At 36.8% G+C, this 15,656-nt stretch overlaps 1 protein-coding gene across 3 annotated transcripts in view; it reads right to left on the bottom strand.

The window, feature by feature from the left end:
• Positions 1-15,656, bottom strand: part of STXBP6 (syntaxin binding protein 6) — a 95,679-nt gene that overhangs the window by 8,188 nt on the left and 71,835 nt on the right. For all 3 annotated transcript variants that reach the window (XM_053946575.1, XM_053946576.1, XM_053946577.1), the window contains exons 3-4: positions 15,526-15,656; positions 13,573-13,738 (exon numbers count right to left, since the gene is read on the bottom strand). In XM_053946575.1, coding sequence (XP_053802550.1) covers positions 13,573-13,738; positions 15,526-15,656 — 297 coding nt within the window. The remainder of the gene's footprint in view (positions 1-13,572; positions 13,739-15,525) is intronic.

The raw sequence follows: 15,656 nt of genomic DNA, 5'->3' as shown, positions 1-15,656 counted from the left end.
TGTATTTCTAGAGCATGTGTAGGTGGTTGCTGGTATGACTGACTATGCCTCATCCCTGTATTAGTATCACTGCAGGAATAGCAACACTTGCACTGGACATATTGGACAATCACTCCTATGAATAAATAATCTACAACCTGCAAAACCTTAAGCTGTTCTTCAGGAGGTAACTACTCTGATTCAAAATATCCTGAGAGACATTTTCCATGTTGATAGATTCCTTTAGGATTTCAGTAAAGCTTCTCATACTGTCTTTCACAGGATCCTTCTGGACAAAATGTCCAGCACACAGCTGGATAAACACATCATGTGACAGGTGGGCAACTGGTTCATGGCTCAAAGGGTTCAAAGGGTTCCAGTGAATGGGGTGACATTTGACTGGCGACCTGTCATTAGTGGGATTGTGCAGGGCCCAATTTTCAACGTCTTCAAAAAGGACTTGGATGCAGGACTTGTGTATACTGAGTAAGTTTTCAGACAATACTAAATTGGGAGGAGCTGTTGACTCCTTTGAAGGCAGAGAGGCCCTGCAGAAAGACCTTGAAAATTAGAGGGCCATGTAATCACCAGCTACATGAAGTTCAACAAAGGAAAGTGATGGATTCTGCACCTGGGATGGGGCAACATGGATTTATGTATAGACTGAGGAAGAAGATGCTGGAGTGCAGTGCCATGGAAAGATCCAGGTCAATGTCAAATTGAATCTGAGTCAGCAGTGCACTGGCAGCCAAGAGGGCCAACCCCATCCCGGGGTGCATCAGGCACAGCAGCACCAGCTGGGCAAGGGAGGGGATTGTCCTGCTCTGCTCACCTCAAGTCCTGTGTGCAGTTTTGGGTGCCACAACACTCAAAGGATATAAAGTTACTGGAGAGTGTCCAAAGAAGGACTACAAAGGTGGTGAAGGATCTAGGGGAGAAGCCATACAAGGAGTGGCTGAGGTCACTTGGCTTGTTCAGCCTGAAGGATACTGAAGGCAGACCTCACAGCAGCCTTCTCATGAGGGGAAGAAGAGGGGCAGGCACTGACCTCTTCAGTTTATTTTGGGTATTAGAAAAAGTTTTTTACCCAGAGGGTGGTAGGGCACTGGTCACAGCACCAGCCTGACAGAGTGCAAGTAGCATTTAGACAATGTTCTCAGGCACATGGTGTGACTCTTGGGGGGTCCTGTGCAAAGCCAGGAGCTGAACTTTGATGATCCTTGTAGGTCCCTTCCAACTCAGCATATTCTACAATTCAAGCTGTATCAATAGGCTCTTGCACCCTATGAAGTCAGCTTTAGGACTTCTATCATGCAGAATGAAAAGTACATCCTTTAGCCACCATACCCAATACCTGAAAGATAGAAGAATACTGTCATAATCAAGTATGTGAAGAAACTAATTGGTCTCTAGAGACACCATTATTTAGATGGCATCATTTGTTTTATCACACATTCATAAAAGGTTCATCGCATTCTCTATTAGCCGTATCAAATATATTTCAGCTCAATGCAGAGATTCATCTTGAGATTAGTTATCAGACTCTACAGTGACTGATTTGCAAACATGAGCATTCAATTTTAATTGTACATGGATTAATAAAACATTTAGAAACTACCTACTTCTGAGAATGAAATAAATGCAGTTAGCTTTTATTATTTGTTATTAGTATTCTTGCTGTTACTGTTCATTTTCTTACTGTTGCTTTCAGTAAAATTTTCTCATCTCAACCCCTAATCTTGGCCTTTTGTGCTTTCTGCTGGAGGAGGAGGGGAAGCAAATGCTGTCGCAGTTTTGGTTGGAAATTCCTAGAGAGAGAAATACCATTCCTAAACCGCAATGTTGCTACAGAAGACAAAATACAAGACTAAATACATTTTGCAGTGATCTGATCTGAATGTTATGTTTCAGGAAAACTTCTGAAGATGTTAACAAAAATCAGTGGATAATTATGAAAATTACAAAAATGCAAGAATCAGCAGACATTTTCAATAAACTTTTTAGAGCAAAATAAACATATAGTGATACTTATCTAGTATATTTTCCAAGTCTACAATACTGTTTGTGGCTTTGGGGTTCTCTTGAGTCAGAGTATATTTCATATATCTTGACTAAATTATTTCCATAAGCTTTTCCAAAAAAATAACCACTCCTACTTTTAGCTCAAACAGTATCATCTCCAACATATCAAATACATCTGGATGATTTCTGCTGTTTTAACTCCCCCATTTAAATATATGCAAACCAGAAACACAGAAATTAAAGAAAATCAACATAGCCTGAAACACAGCAGATAATTAGCTGACAAAAAGCCAAAAGCAGCACATGAACAGAAAGAATGACTTCTGCAAACCATAGGAAATAAAATTTAATTAAGTCGTGAAGATGAGGTCTTAAAAAAAACCCCCAAAAACATGACAAAATAAATTACCTAAATTACCTTAAGGGTTCAACAGTTCAGTATTTTTATTGCTTAACAAACACAGTGTATTCACATTTCTCAGTGTGGCTTGCAAAATCTCAGATCTAGAAACAGCTGTATTACAAAAAAAACAACCCTTGTTATGGTTCTGCAAGGCACTAGAAATATTTTTTCTATGGGCAGTTAAGTAGAAAAAGCTTTCCTGCTACAGTCATAAGAAAAAAGAAGTTTTATCTCTGATGCTAGTTTCTTTTTATTTTAAATAGTGATATAGGGGCCATTAGAGTAATACAAGAAATACTTTTTTCATTTATGAGGTATCTTGATAACTAAAATACCTCCTGCTCTCCTGAGATTTTCTTTTATTCAGTACTCCACAGCAATGATATAATGTAAATTATTCATACTTTTGAACAGCTTAACTAATTACAGAGTGAAATTTCAAGCAGTAGAATCATAAAAAATTACTTCAGCATTATCTTCGCATCATTCTATTATAGGAATTTGTCTCTTATCATTACTCTGGTCAAAATGTTGTTAACCTTGGGGTGGGGGTGAGGTATGTGGATCATGCTGTGAGGCAGCTACCTTCTATGACCTCAAGCAGACGAGATGAGCCGGCTAGCACTGTCCATGTGAGGCTGGGTGGCCGCCACGTGAGAGGGCACCCCAGGGGAACGGCGTCTGCCACGCTGGTAGTGCTGGGTGCTGCGGCGTGGGTTACGCAGCTTTGGTAGCTTCACACACTGAGAGGAGATGAAGAGAGGAGAGAAGGATGCTTGCGAGCCCAAAGAGTCTTTATTCCCCCAGGAATAAAGGGAGAGGTGAGAAGATCGAGAGGTAACTGTGGATCTGAGTGGCAGGAACTCTCAGGGCAAACAACTTGGAAACCACTCTAAGGGGAAAAATAGGGGAGTACAATAACAAACCTAACTAACATTAATAAAACAACTGTCTAAATAAAACCAAACTACAACAATGCTGTTACTTTAACTGCATTTTCAGCAAATTTATTCTTTTAAAGCAAATATCTTCTTATAGATATATACCAACAAATTAAAATCAGTATTAAATTACATTCAATCATGATGATTAATATTAAATTGGGGGATTAGGTTAGTTGAGCTCCAGAGGTCCCTTCCAACCCTAACAATTCTGTGACTAGTGCTTATATTAATGATAAACCATTATAGTCAAGATTATTAAGTTCACATAAATTTGCACCTTTGGGAAAAACTTCATCTCTGAAGATCCAAATGTGAAAAAACTTTGTATGTAATAACTTTGAAAACCCTGCAGGAAGAAATTCTGATTTTTTTACCCTTTTCTCTAGAAAGGGTAATTTCTTTGGGACTATAAAATCAATAATGTCCAAAAATCTTACTGTGCAGTGACATTTACCCATTACAACAATTCTGTGTTAAAGAGGCTTACTCTGGAAAAGTTCTGGAATTCAGTAGGATCTCATATTACAGCCAACCTGACAAGAAGCAGAATGTATAATTAAAACAAAGAACAGCAGCTACGCACCATGGCAAGCTACTGTTTGAGAATGAACTGACAAATTTAAATATTAATCTTAAATGCTGCTCCCCTGGGGTCACAAGTGAGAGCTCTGACTGAAAAAACCTGCAAACTTTTCTGATTTTGATCAGCTGACAGGTAAAATAACCTGGAAATGGGATAACTCTCATGTCAATTTTTACTGATATTGATGTCATCCTATAAAGAAAGAGGTTTTTTTTGTTAAATCCTTCCAGCCATTTCTGCCATTAGCAAAATGCTGTTCTTACTACATATTTCATGACTATGAGCTGAAATATTCAAACAAGTTTGATTCAAAATCAGAATATTTTTCCATAGGAAATATTCAGAATGATGAAACTTTTCATATAGAATAAGAAAATCCCCCCAACCAGTGACTACTATTAAAGAGTTATATTTAATATTTAAAAGAAAAAAATCTATTTTTAATGAAAGCCTATAGTACAAATGATGGAAAAAGAATCAGTCACCACCCAACACTCACCACTGGCCCTAATGCTCAAGCTAGTCCCTGAGCAATGTTTACCTTGGGAAAAGGCAGTTTCCCCTCCAGTTTTATTGCTGAGCATGCTGTTACATGGCATGGAGCATATCCCTGGTCAGTTTTGGTAAGCTTCCCTGTTTGTGTCCCCTCCCAGGCCATTTGCTGGGGGGCAGGCAAAAGGAGGAGACCATGAAGGTCTTGACACTGTGTAAGCACACCTCACTTAAACTCACTCAGGTAACACACCTGGTGTGTTACCAACGCAGTTTTGGTCACAAATCTAAAATAAAACACTGTACTGGTTGTTATGAAGAAAAATATCCATCCCTGCCAAAACCAATAGAAAGCCCAATACACTTTTCCCTGCCAAGGCAGTCCAAAGTGTTAACACATCTCGTGATGCAATTTTGTTGTTTTATTTCACATTGAATTCACCAAAGTATTGACATTTCTTTCAGGGTGGGTAGGAGATTTAGACAGCCACATGCCCTGAAAATGAATCACAGGATTTTTCTAAACAAAGGTAATTCTTGCAGACATTGTGTCAATACTATTGACTGAGCTTCTGCTTAAGTAGTGTTAATTATTATTGAGAAACATAATGCATTAACCCGCTACAATGGAGGCATGGAACTCAGTGTATTTGTCAACAGATTCCTAGTTCTTCATCAGGTAAGTGACTTTGAAAATTCTGGGTTTGCTATTTAAGCAACATATTCAAAATCACCAACTTCTATTACCACATAAACTGAAAATAAATTTATGGCTCATGAGTAAGAATGAAGACTGTGTAAGAACTCGTCAAGATCAGGATGAAATCAGTCAAGAGCAATGGCTGCAAAACAGCAAATAAAAAATGCAGCATCTGACCTGAGAGTGACTGGCTGTGCCAGCCCTTCCTCAGGGTAATCCAGGAGCTATATGTTTACGGGCAATATTTTAGCACCATCTCAATCACCTAAGATTGGCATAAGTTTATGCCTGAATAGTTTTTTCTGCTAATTATGCACATTACTCTCATCTGTTTCAATTAACCACTGTCAATAAAAAACAGTTTGAATATTGCTGTTATAGACAGCATTTTACAAAAACTTGATCTCTTCTTCCACCCTCCAAACTGTACTGAATCACTGAAAACAACACTTTAGAATGAAGCAAGTGACCACAGAAAGGTCAAGAGGCAATTACTGGTTTTGCTAATCTGAAAGTTTCTCCTGGTGTGTCAAGGTTCATGTGACTCCCACATATTAGCTATATTCACCAATCAAAATCATACATTTGGCTGGAAGAATTATGCCATAAAAAATAAATTAAGAGCTGCTCATTACTGCAACACAGCACATGAGGCAAACCTCTTCCACTGCTAAGACTGCCATGAAAGTGCTCACAATAAGGAACAACTTAGTCTGGAACAATACCTGAGAAACACCACACACCACAATAATTATAAAGGATTAAGTGAATTCTAGGCATCTAACTCAGGATGCTACAGTATTTCAAAATCAACATATTTAGATTGATGAAGTTTCAACAGATGCGACATATTTAGATTGATGAAGTTTCAACAGATGCTGGCACTTCACACATCCATTAGCTGCCTCTCCTTGCTGAGCATATTTGTTTTGTTGAAATCATCATTACCAGAGACTTACATTTCCTAGACTAACGTTAACCCAAGGCTGTCCATCACATCTGTAACACACTAGCTGATTATAAAGGTCCACAGGACAAACATATTCTTCTCCTCCTACTTCATCCCTGTCACCTCCCTGCCAACTGTTACACATCCTTTCATGCATATTGGTGCTGTGCTGACAGCCTTGGTTAAGAGCTCTCTTGAATAAAAGAAGGAAGAGCTACTACAAAGACCCAAACAGAAAAAAAAACATTTCTGACCTCTCTTAAACAGCCATGTGAAAGCCTTATTAAACAGCTTGAGATAATGCGTAGAAGGTTATAGAAACAGTACTTCTCTGATTGTAATCCTGTAAGATTATACACTCCTACAACTTAATGAATTCCTGTATCACACAAATGGAATGTTCTCCAGATAATTTCAATATTTAAATTATCATCCAGAAAGGACAACTAAGTGATCTGAAAGACAGAACATTTATAAAAAGTAGAATCTTCACTGGATTTCCAGCTTTGAAAACTTGAATCCGAACTTAAAACTGAGCATCCAACTTCTCAATTTATCTTTCAAAGATAACTTACTTCCCAACTTATATTTGATCCATAAAATCTAGAAGTCTCAGAGCCTGGAGTGGAGGATTGCCATGAACTTTCACTTTCTTTGAAAGTAAATAAAAACACTTCTGTAAGTCTTTGCACCTGAATCTGGAAAATTTATGACCTTCAAAAAGCATCAGTTACCAATTCTGCTAACTATTTTGATGTAAGTGGTACATTTTCTGCTCTTAATTTAGCCTTTACCAATCATGCAACATTAAGAGTCATTGTACTCCCAAGGGACACAATTAATGGTTCCACCTTTGTAAAAATATTATTCTGCCCTGAAAAGTAATACAGGTTTCAGAGTAAGAAGTGATTTCAAATTTAAACTGGTTACAGTACTTTCCCCTGTTCCCATGTGGGCTAGGCAATTTCTTCTGACACATCTGGATCTTTTAATATCCATCAATACCAAAAATGGCCAGGAACAAATTTAAATATAAAAAGATGGGCAAATATTATGTATTATGTTGATGCAAAGAGACTTAAAAATTCATCTAATCAGATATCTTGTCCAAAGCATGTAAGATAGAAAAAAAGAAACAACAGTATATTAAAATCGCTCTTTAAACTTCAATAAAACTATTCAGATTTGACCCCATACATTTCTGTCTTCCTGATTTGCAACACATGAAAAAAACCCCTATAATATCAGTCATAGTAACGTAGAATATTTTATATTGTAGCATGTTTAATACAACCCTAGTTTGTCACTTAATTGCTTCTGAACATTATTTACATCTCCACACGATTTATGTTGGTGTATCTGAAATCTTGTACTTTTAAGGCCAAAACAGGGCAGATTTATCTCAACTCTTATATGAAGAAAAAGCGTATTTTTTTTTTCCTGCTAGTAGTTAAATAATACCTATGACCCTGGGAGTTAAACAGATGCTTGCAAATTATTTCTAACAATAACAAAGAACACCTTGTGCATCACAACATTATACTTTTAGAAAGGTCTTACCAATTACAGAGGATGTAGAAGGCAAAATGATCATCCCGACTGTTCAGCATCTTCATTAGCAAGCAGCAAAACAAGATAAGCCTTACTGACAACAGAGATAAATTTCTTCCTCTGCTCTCATTAGCCATGTCAGCTCCTTAGATTTGCAAGGTACATTTTATGATGGGAAAAAAATAAAATCAGTCTAGTGGGTAACATCCCAGTTCTTGTTTTGATCTTGAGTTTAACCTATTTTCCACCAAAAAAAGCCAAAAAAAAAGAAAGGTACATGCTTTTCCTGGATTGACTGACTGAAGAACGTGTGTATATTTTTGATTCCTGCAATGCCTGCAGCCTACGTAGCCATTCCAGAGGTGGACTGCTTCCTATCCAGGGTCTTGTGAACAATATTGTCACAGCTGCACCCAGAAGAAGCTGTGAAGTCTATCTGGGGACTTGAGTAAATGCTCTTATTTCCAGACTGTTATAACTCCATTAAGGCTAGTACTCTACTCACTAGCTGAATTATGCTTGACATGTTTTCACGAGCTTTATTAATCACAACTTTGTGAAAATCTTCTAAATGAGAAACTAACAGAATAAACTTTTGCATCACTGTCAAGCATGAACCTTGTAGAGCAATCACAGTATCCAGGTTCTCAACAGCCAACCAACCGTGAGCTGAAGTTAACAGTGAATGAAGAGTAAATAGTAAATAAGACTATCCAAACAAGGTCTTCTACTTTCTTATGTCAATATGGGAACTGTGAAAGGTAAAGAAAATTCTAAAATGCTTCAGAAGAGAAATTACCTATGCTATCAAAGTAGAAAGAGAGCCACTAGTGAACTGATCCTAACTGTGTCAACAGAAGAAGTTCAGAAGACTGAAAACATCAACACTAATGAATTCCTGCTAGTCATGAGAAACTACAATGTACTAAGTTCATAATGATTTTTGGAATTGAGACAATGCCGGCCAATAAATACAAGATAATTCACACTTCCTATTGACTTTGTTCCAATATATAGTAATGTCATTGCCTTGTGACTTTCATAGGGACTGATAATGAAAAACATGGCATACAGAATTTTCATACAGAAGATCAAGAAGTGATTCTTTAGAGAGATCCTTGCTGACAGACACTGGAAAGAATTCAAATTCAAAAAGGTAACAAAAGGATAACTCTGCAGCAACTATGCAGCAATTCATTAAGCACAATATATGTCTGCTTATTTCAAATGAGCTAGTGGCTGTATGATTTACAAACAAGACGAGGTCAAATATTCAGAGCAGGGTCATTAAGACAAAGCTGTTATTTAATGCTTACTTTGAGTTTTCTGTTCTCAAGTAACCTGAGAATTTATGTGAATTCTTAGACCCTTATTCTCAAGGGTCAAAGAAGCTCAGAAATATTGAGAAATGGATCTGGGTTCATTCAACAAAGAATGTTCCATAGAGGTATTTTGAATAGCTATTACTATTGATGCACCACTTGCATTCACTTTCCAGACTGGGAAAAATGCTGCATTAAATGACGTAACAGTGAACAAACGTGGAAACATAGGAAGTACCGAGTTGCAGGAACAGAAAAGGAAGATTTTAGTTTTTGAAACGGTTGGGCATTCAGGTGGTGGATTTTTCCCTTTTACCGATGTGTCTATCAACCAAGGCTGCTTTTTTTCCTTCTTTGTAAGAAATAGAAAAGCAATTCTATTTTACATTTCTAATAGTTCTGAAGTCGTTATGAACATGGACAATCACCTTCCCACATCAGAGGTCAGCCAGATTAAAGGAAGTTTTATATAGGATGAAAAAACTCTGTCTGGTCTTGCTTGGTTGCACACAATGGTGACCAGAAAATAGCTTTCACCAATCAAGTAATGCTCAGCAGTACAAAACAGAACTGGCATCCATCTCATTTTAAGCAAAAACTGATGAATTCCAAAATGCTGTAAAATGTATATTCAAACCCAAGCCTATGTTTTATCCACACAAAAACGTAGCTATGTAAGTATGACTATACTGAGTGTGTGTAAATCGGACTTGTAACTGCAAAATCTATCAAAACTACTAAACTAATGAAGCTAGGTGAGGTGAAACAGTGAAAGATATCTTAGTAAAAGAAATCAGGGTAAAACTGGCAGTGAATAGCTCTGCCACTATGATCATAAATTACATTCAAGATAAGCTCCATCTCTGGTTAAAATGGCCTCAAGAAGTCCTTGAGGTGGGCTGACAGGACTGACAAACTAAGTGGTTTTTCTTTCTTACAAGCTTTCCCTTTTAGAAGTTAATTTAGAGCTCAGATTATATGCCAAATTTCCATGGAAAAAGATCCCAACTATTCATATCCATTCCAATCTCAATTCATGGTTTTTATGTTTAAGATCACATAAAACACATATAGTTAAGTAAAACTGCAAAGCAGAATTAATCTTGACATGAATATCCAGGGCATAAAAGCAAGCATGTGAAATGTTTTTGGCAGTAAAAAATTATGTTTCTAATATTTTAATCTCTAGAATGCAGTAACTGAGTATTTGGTATATGTTGGCAAGAAATACCTAAATAAACTGCAAAAAAATTGTTTCTTTATAGGAACATGGCTAAGTTTGATGGGTCGTTTCAAACCAGCAAAACATCACCAAAATAACAGATACTGCAGATAATTCACCTTTGTTGTTGCTGTTTTTTGTTTGTTTTTGAATTTTTTGGGGGGTCAAATTCATTTCTATCAGAATTAATTTACATGTGAATGTCTGCAAGAGTAATATGTTCAGCTACACACTTTTTTCAATGTCTATCAGGTGAGAACTGAAACAAACAACCGACTATGAAGTATTTGACAGGAGGGAGGGCAACAATTTTTTTTTTTCCCATCCTAATTCACAGAATCATATAATGGCCTGGGTGGGAAGTGACCTTAAAGATGATCTATTTCCAAACCCTCACCACAGACAGGGATGCCACCCACTAGATCAGGATGCTCGGGGCAATTTCTAACACAAGTTTTCATTCGTCTCCTTTAGTATCAGCCATTCATCTTGCTTTGTATGGTAAACAGCACTATCTGCTCAGCAGGTCTCAAATGTGGTAAGCCAACATGAGTAATACTGTATGGAAAAAGTACTCATTACCATTCTCACACTGGCATTTTATTCTTGGAGGAAAAATAGTGATTCATTAATAACTCCTGCAGGGTATCCTACAGAAAAGGTCACAAAGGTAAAGATGTCATCATTTTGGGTTCCCAAGAATATTTTGATTAATTCAGCAGAACAATTGTTAAATACCAATGTGTAGAGGTAGGACAAAGCTTAAAACCAAATGCATTTCTAATATGCATCTAAAGGTGGCAGCAAATGTTTGTTCTTTATTATAGGGCCAGAGTTAATCTCTAAAGAGCTTCTATAGCTGTATCTCAAGGTTCTATCCAGAAATGAGAGTCAAATGCATCCTCAATGTCAGTTTAATGCTATGTCAAGAATCAAGCTGTTCCAATGAACACAACCTCTAAGGGATGAAATTTCTGCACACCAGCCATCTCCAACTTTGCTTTGTATAAGTAATACAACCTGACTAACATGGCCACCAAATAACAACATAACACAGATACTCCAAATTACGCACATTCCACTATCAGAACCTGTATGTTATAAATTTCCACAAGGGGAAAAATCAGTCAAAAAAAGCCCTCTAGCCCCAAAGCCTGCCTTTCTTCTCCACCATAACATCCAGAATGCATGTAAGCTACGGAGAGGGCTCACCTAAATTCTAAACAAAAGACAAACCTGAAATATTTAGTGTAAGACACTAGTAGGAGGAGTCTTGTTACAGTCTGCTTAAACTTGAACTTGTTCTTTGTTCTCAGATTAGCACCCACACCTTCAGTCAGTTCTCATTATTGCTGCAAGTACTGATGTCATTAATCAAGTTACAGAGAACAGTCTAGCCTATTTAACTCTGCAGACTATAATTACATGACATGCAAATGAAAATAAGGTAAAAAATGATTCTGCAGAAGGAGAGTCAGTGGCAGGGCTCTGGTCTACAGGGGAAAGTGTGTGTGTGTCTGTGTGTGAGAGAGAAAGGAGGTAAAAGGAGGAAGGCCATGAAGAGGGTCTGTAGTTCCACAGGAACACCCTTATTTACTTAAAGCTAAGATCCTAAGCACTTCCTGCAGAAACAAGAGCAGCACGAATTTCACTTTCTTCACTCTTATCCTTTAGGAAGGAATAAGGTTCAATAAGATAAGTAGGCTTGTAAACAAGCCCTTCAAGTTCTTTCATCTTCAGTTCCACTTAGGAAAAAATGTTCTTCAGTGGCAATTTTATTTTTTAAAATCTGTATTAGCTACAGGATATACATTACACATATGATGGGCATATTTATATAATGACTTAAAAAAACATGTGGGTGCATTCATATATATTTATTTTTTTTTAATAATTTTTTTTATATTTTGTAGAGTATTAGAAGTTAAACTGCCTAACCATCCAAAAGAAAAAGTATTACTTTTCACATCCCCAGAAAGTTCACAAGAATATCACTTAAAATGTTATGCTGCCTTGGCTGAGGAGATGAAATGACAAGCCTCATCTTGAAATCTGACTGCACTAAGAGTAAAGTATGATTTGAATATACTGCTTTGACCAGTTAGCAAAATACACCAACATAACAGCAACAACAAAATAACCCAAGTCATAAATTCTCAACTGGATACAACACATTTCAAACTATATTCTCAGGTCTCTATGTTCTTTGGTTTGCTTAGCTATATTTGTACCTTACTTTCTCTTGTCAGGATGAATTTGAGCTTGACAATACATTTCAACATATATTCCAGAAAATAACTCTTGGTATTTCAGGTTTTGGACTAAATGGGTTTTGATACAAACAGCTGGCTCAGTGAGGCTGACACACAGCAAGTCACTGAAATTTAGGGTCAACTAGTACTTGGTTTGCAGCTCGTACAGGTTCTGTCAAATTTAAACCTACCCACAGGAAGCGTACCACCCAGTATGAGGAAAAAGTTGATAGTGTGAAGAACAGCAGAAGCACTGTATCTGTGAGGAGATTTATTAGGTCCTATACAATGGCTATATGCAGCACTGTGTGTGTACATACACAGACCAGATGTGTGCCCAGTCAGAATGACATGCAAGGAATATGGAAATGGTCACCATCTGCTATCAGAGGATTACTGAATACTCCCACTTTATCTAGGAAGTTGTCAAAGGCAGAATGTGGGTATGCTTCATGGGACATGGTAGGGTCTAGTGTGTGTTGAAAAAGTAGAAGTTAAGCATATATTTATGAACCTCAGTAGTAATTTTTTTCCACTGTGATGACACTTGTTCAGGATAAAGTTTATACTGGGTCAGTTTAATCAGGAACTCAATTTTGGACAGTTCAAGCTTAGAAGAATAATACTAGTTCAAAGGCAAGATATGTTGTGGTTTATTAATAACAACTTATTTGCAGGAAGGATGGAAGTGAGAAACAATAGCAATCAGATAATCAACATGAGACTTCACATATGAAATAGAAAAATTGTAGAGGGCATCTTCACCCATTAATGAAGCTCCCTCCTCACCACCACAACAAAAACAAAGGAAATCCTATTAATGTGAAAAAGGAAAGGAATGAGAGAAGACGCAAGAAATTTTGCACATTTTTATTTCGTTTGAAAAGACCCTAAAAGAAAACTATTGATCGACAAAGTTATCTGTATCTGTTATCAGTTTCAGTAGCTAAAATGAAAGGAATGACAAGGTAACAAGAGTGTGATGTGGTGCTTGGTGCAGAAATGCTGAAGCCTAGAAGTTTACTGCTAAGTTAGCATATCAGACCCATGATTTCAAGATGTCATTAGGCTGCAAGCTTATCTGAACAGAGAATAAATCACATGCAAATCATTTCACATGCAACTGCTAAGTATTAAGCTTTGATTCACTTACCTCCCATAATTTTAGACTGGCAGTTGATAAATTCTGGCTTCTTGTCTGTAAGATATCGCTGACAAGTGTGATGTAGAACCTGAAAGAACGTGCATTTTTCTGAAGCTGTGTTTGCTACCCATTGGTCAAACGCATTTTCAAATAGTAAATCAAATTCTGGGGAATCCTGGAAGAAAAAAAATAGACTGTTGTTATTCCAGTTTTAAAAATTATTTGGAGAAAGATATTTTTTAAAATGTACTGACTGTGTTGCAAAAAATTGAAAGGTCATGCAACTAATAGCCATCCTGGTATTACTGCCTATTTTTGAATGAAAAAAACCGAACAGGCAGGAAGGTTTATTTTACTGTTATTTTTAATGAGGAATAGTCAGCTTTGAAAAAAATATCTGAAAACAAAAATAATTTAGATCAAAACATTAAAAGCCAAATTCTCATAAGAAACCATTGCTATCTTCAGATATATAGTTATTTGTGTCTTCTATATTATGCAAGCATTTATATATCTCCACACAAAATCTATGGTCACACTATTTTATAGAAGATGTGTCTCTGCCCTCCATGCTCAACCAAACAAATAAACTAAGTCCTAAGCAAATAAGTCTTAGTTATTGTATTTAATGCATTTTTATGAAGTGTTGCAAAGGACTCAGGATAACATGAGCAAAAGTCCATTCCCAGAACAAACCACAGTGCAGCTCTATACCAGATTTGGCTGCCAAAATAAAATAATTTTATGCAGGAAGTCAGCTATATATTTCATATTTGTGAGCCTTTGTTTTGCAATATAATCTAGTAAATGTTTTTTTCCAACTCATGACACTAGGAATTCACAGGAAGATAAGTTTGAAAGAAACATTTCTAAGCTTAAGAGCTTGGTAGGACTTTCAAACTGTTATGTACATAGCTGCATAGCAGATGCTGCAAAAGGCCCTAAAACTCTTATCCCCTATCTATTTGTCATTTTGCTTGTTTTCATAGTTCCTTTACCCACAGAAAATATAATTTCACTCCTTGCATTTCACAGGGCAGTGGCCAAGGGCTTCTTTTTTGTACCAAGTTTTAGGTAGCAACTAGACTTGGTACTAAGCACTTAAGAACTAATCAAGACTGACAGAGACAGAATTTGGTGCACCATAGTTAAGACACTTAGATGTCTGATCAGAGCTCAACTTTGAAGGAACCAAGGGAGTTAGTCACAAAAATATTTTGCTATAAAAAGAACACTAAATCACTTTGTGAGCACATAGTATGAGCCACATTTTTAACTTCTAAGTATGTTGTTTTAGTACTGGAGAATTGTATTCATAAGTCTAACATATATTAGTACAACTTTGTCTTGAGATAGCTCATGGTGAGCTGCACAGCCCAAATTAAAGGAATAATTCCACAGCTATTTAATACAGGGTTGATTTGCTTTATTTTATTTTTGGTAGTTTTTTTGTTTAAATCAGTGTTCATTTGCCTTTTGCATATAAAGGACATAACCACATTTTCTAACATAAGACAAGGAATGTCAAAATATCTGAGGAAAGGACTGTCCTAGAAAAAATGTAGGATTCACAAGATTTCACAAACTTGAATCTCAGCAACCTCTTCTGTACTTACTTCTACCTATTGCTCTATCTCACAGCACAGCTGCATGCCAAAGTAGACCCCAAGAGGCTTAAAGCTGAATCAAAAAAGACTCTTTGCTCTTCACAAAGAAAAGAGAAAGCAGTAAGGAAAGTATGGAAAGACAAGAAGAAAAAATCCATATGACTGAGCTTTAGCCTCCTCCCATGTTTCCCATTAAAATTTACTTCACATATTCCACTTATTCCTTTTTCGAGAATTTGCACTTAAACCTGTATCTTATATTTCCAGATGCCTTTTGAATAGAAAGAATGCCTGGTTCATAAATCAGTTACATAACAGCTCAATTTTAATTTTCTAGGAAACTGCTCAAACTCACCCGATTAGGGTCTATGCCATTGACCTGGCGAAGCTGCTCGAGCATCCACTGTGTTCTCCTGACAAACGATGTGGAGCCTTCAAATTGCTTCACCTTTGTAATAGATGCTTGAGTTGGTTTCTTGTTCGTCA

Source organism: Vidua chalybeata, chromosome 6, assembly GCF_026979565.1.
Source record: "Vidua chalybeata isolate OUT-0048 chromosome 6, bVidCha1 merged haplotype, whole genome shotgun sequence".
NCBI classification, from domain to species: Eukaryota; Metazoa; Chordata; class Aves; order Passeriformes; family Viduidae; genus Vidua; species Vidua chalybeata.
The sequence above is the reverse complement of the archived record's forward strand: the minus strand, read 5'-3'. Positions and strand labels throughout refer to the sequence as shown.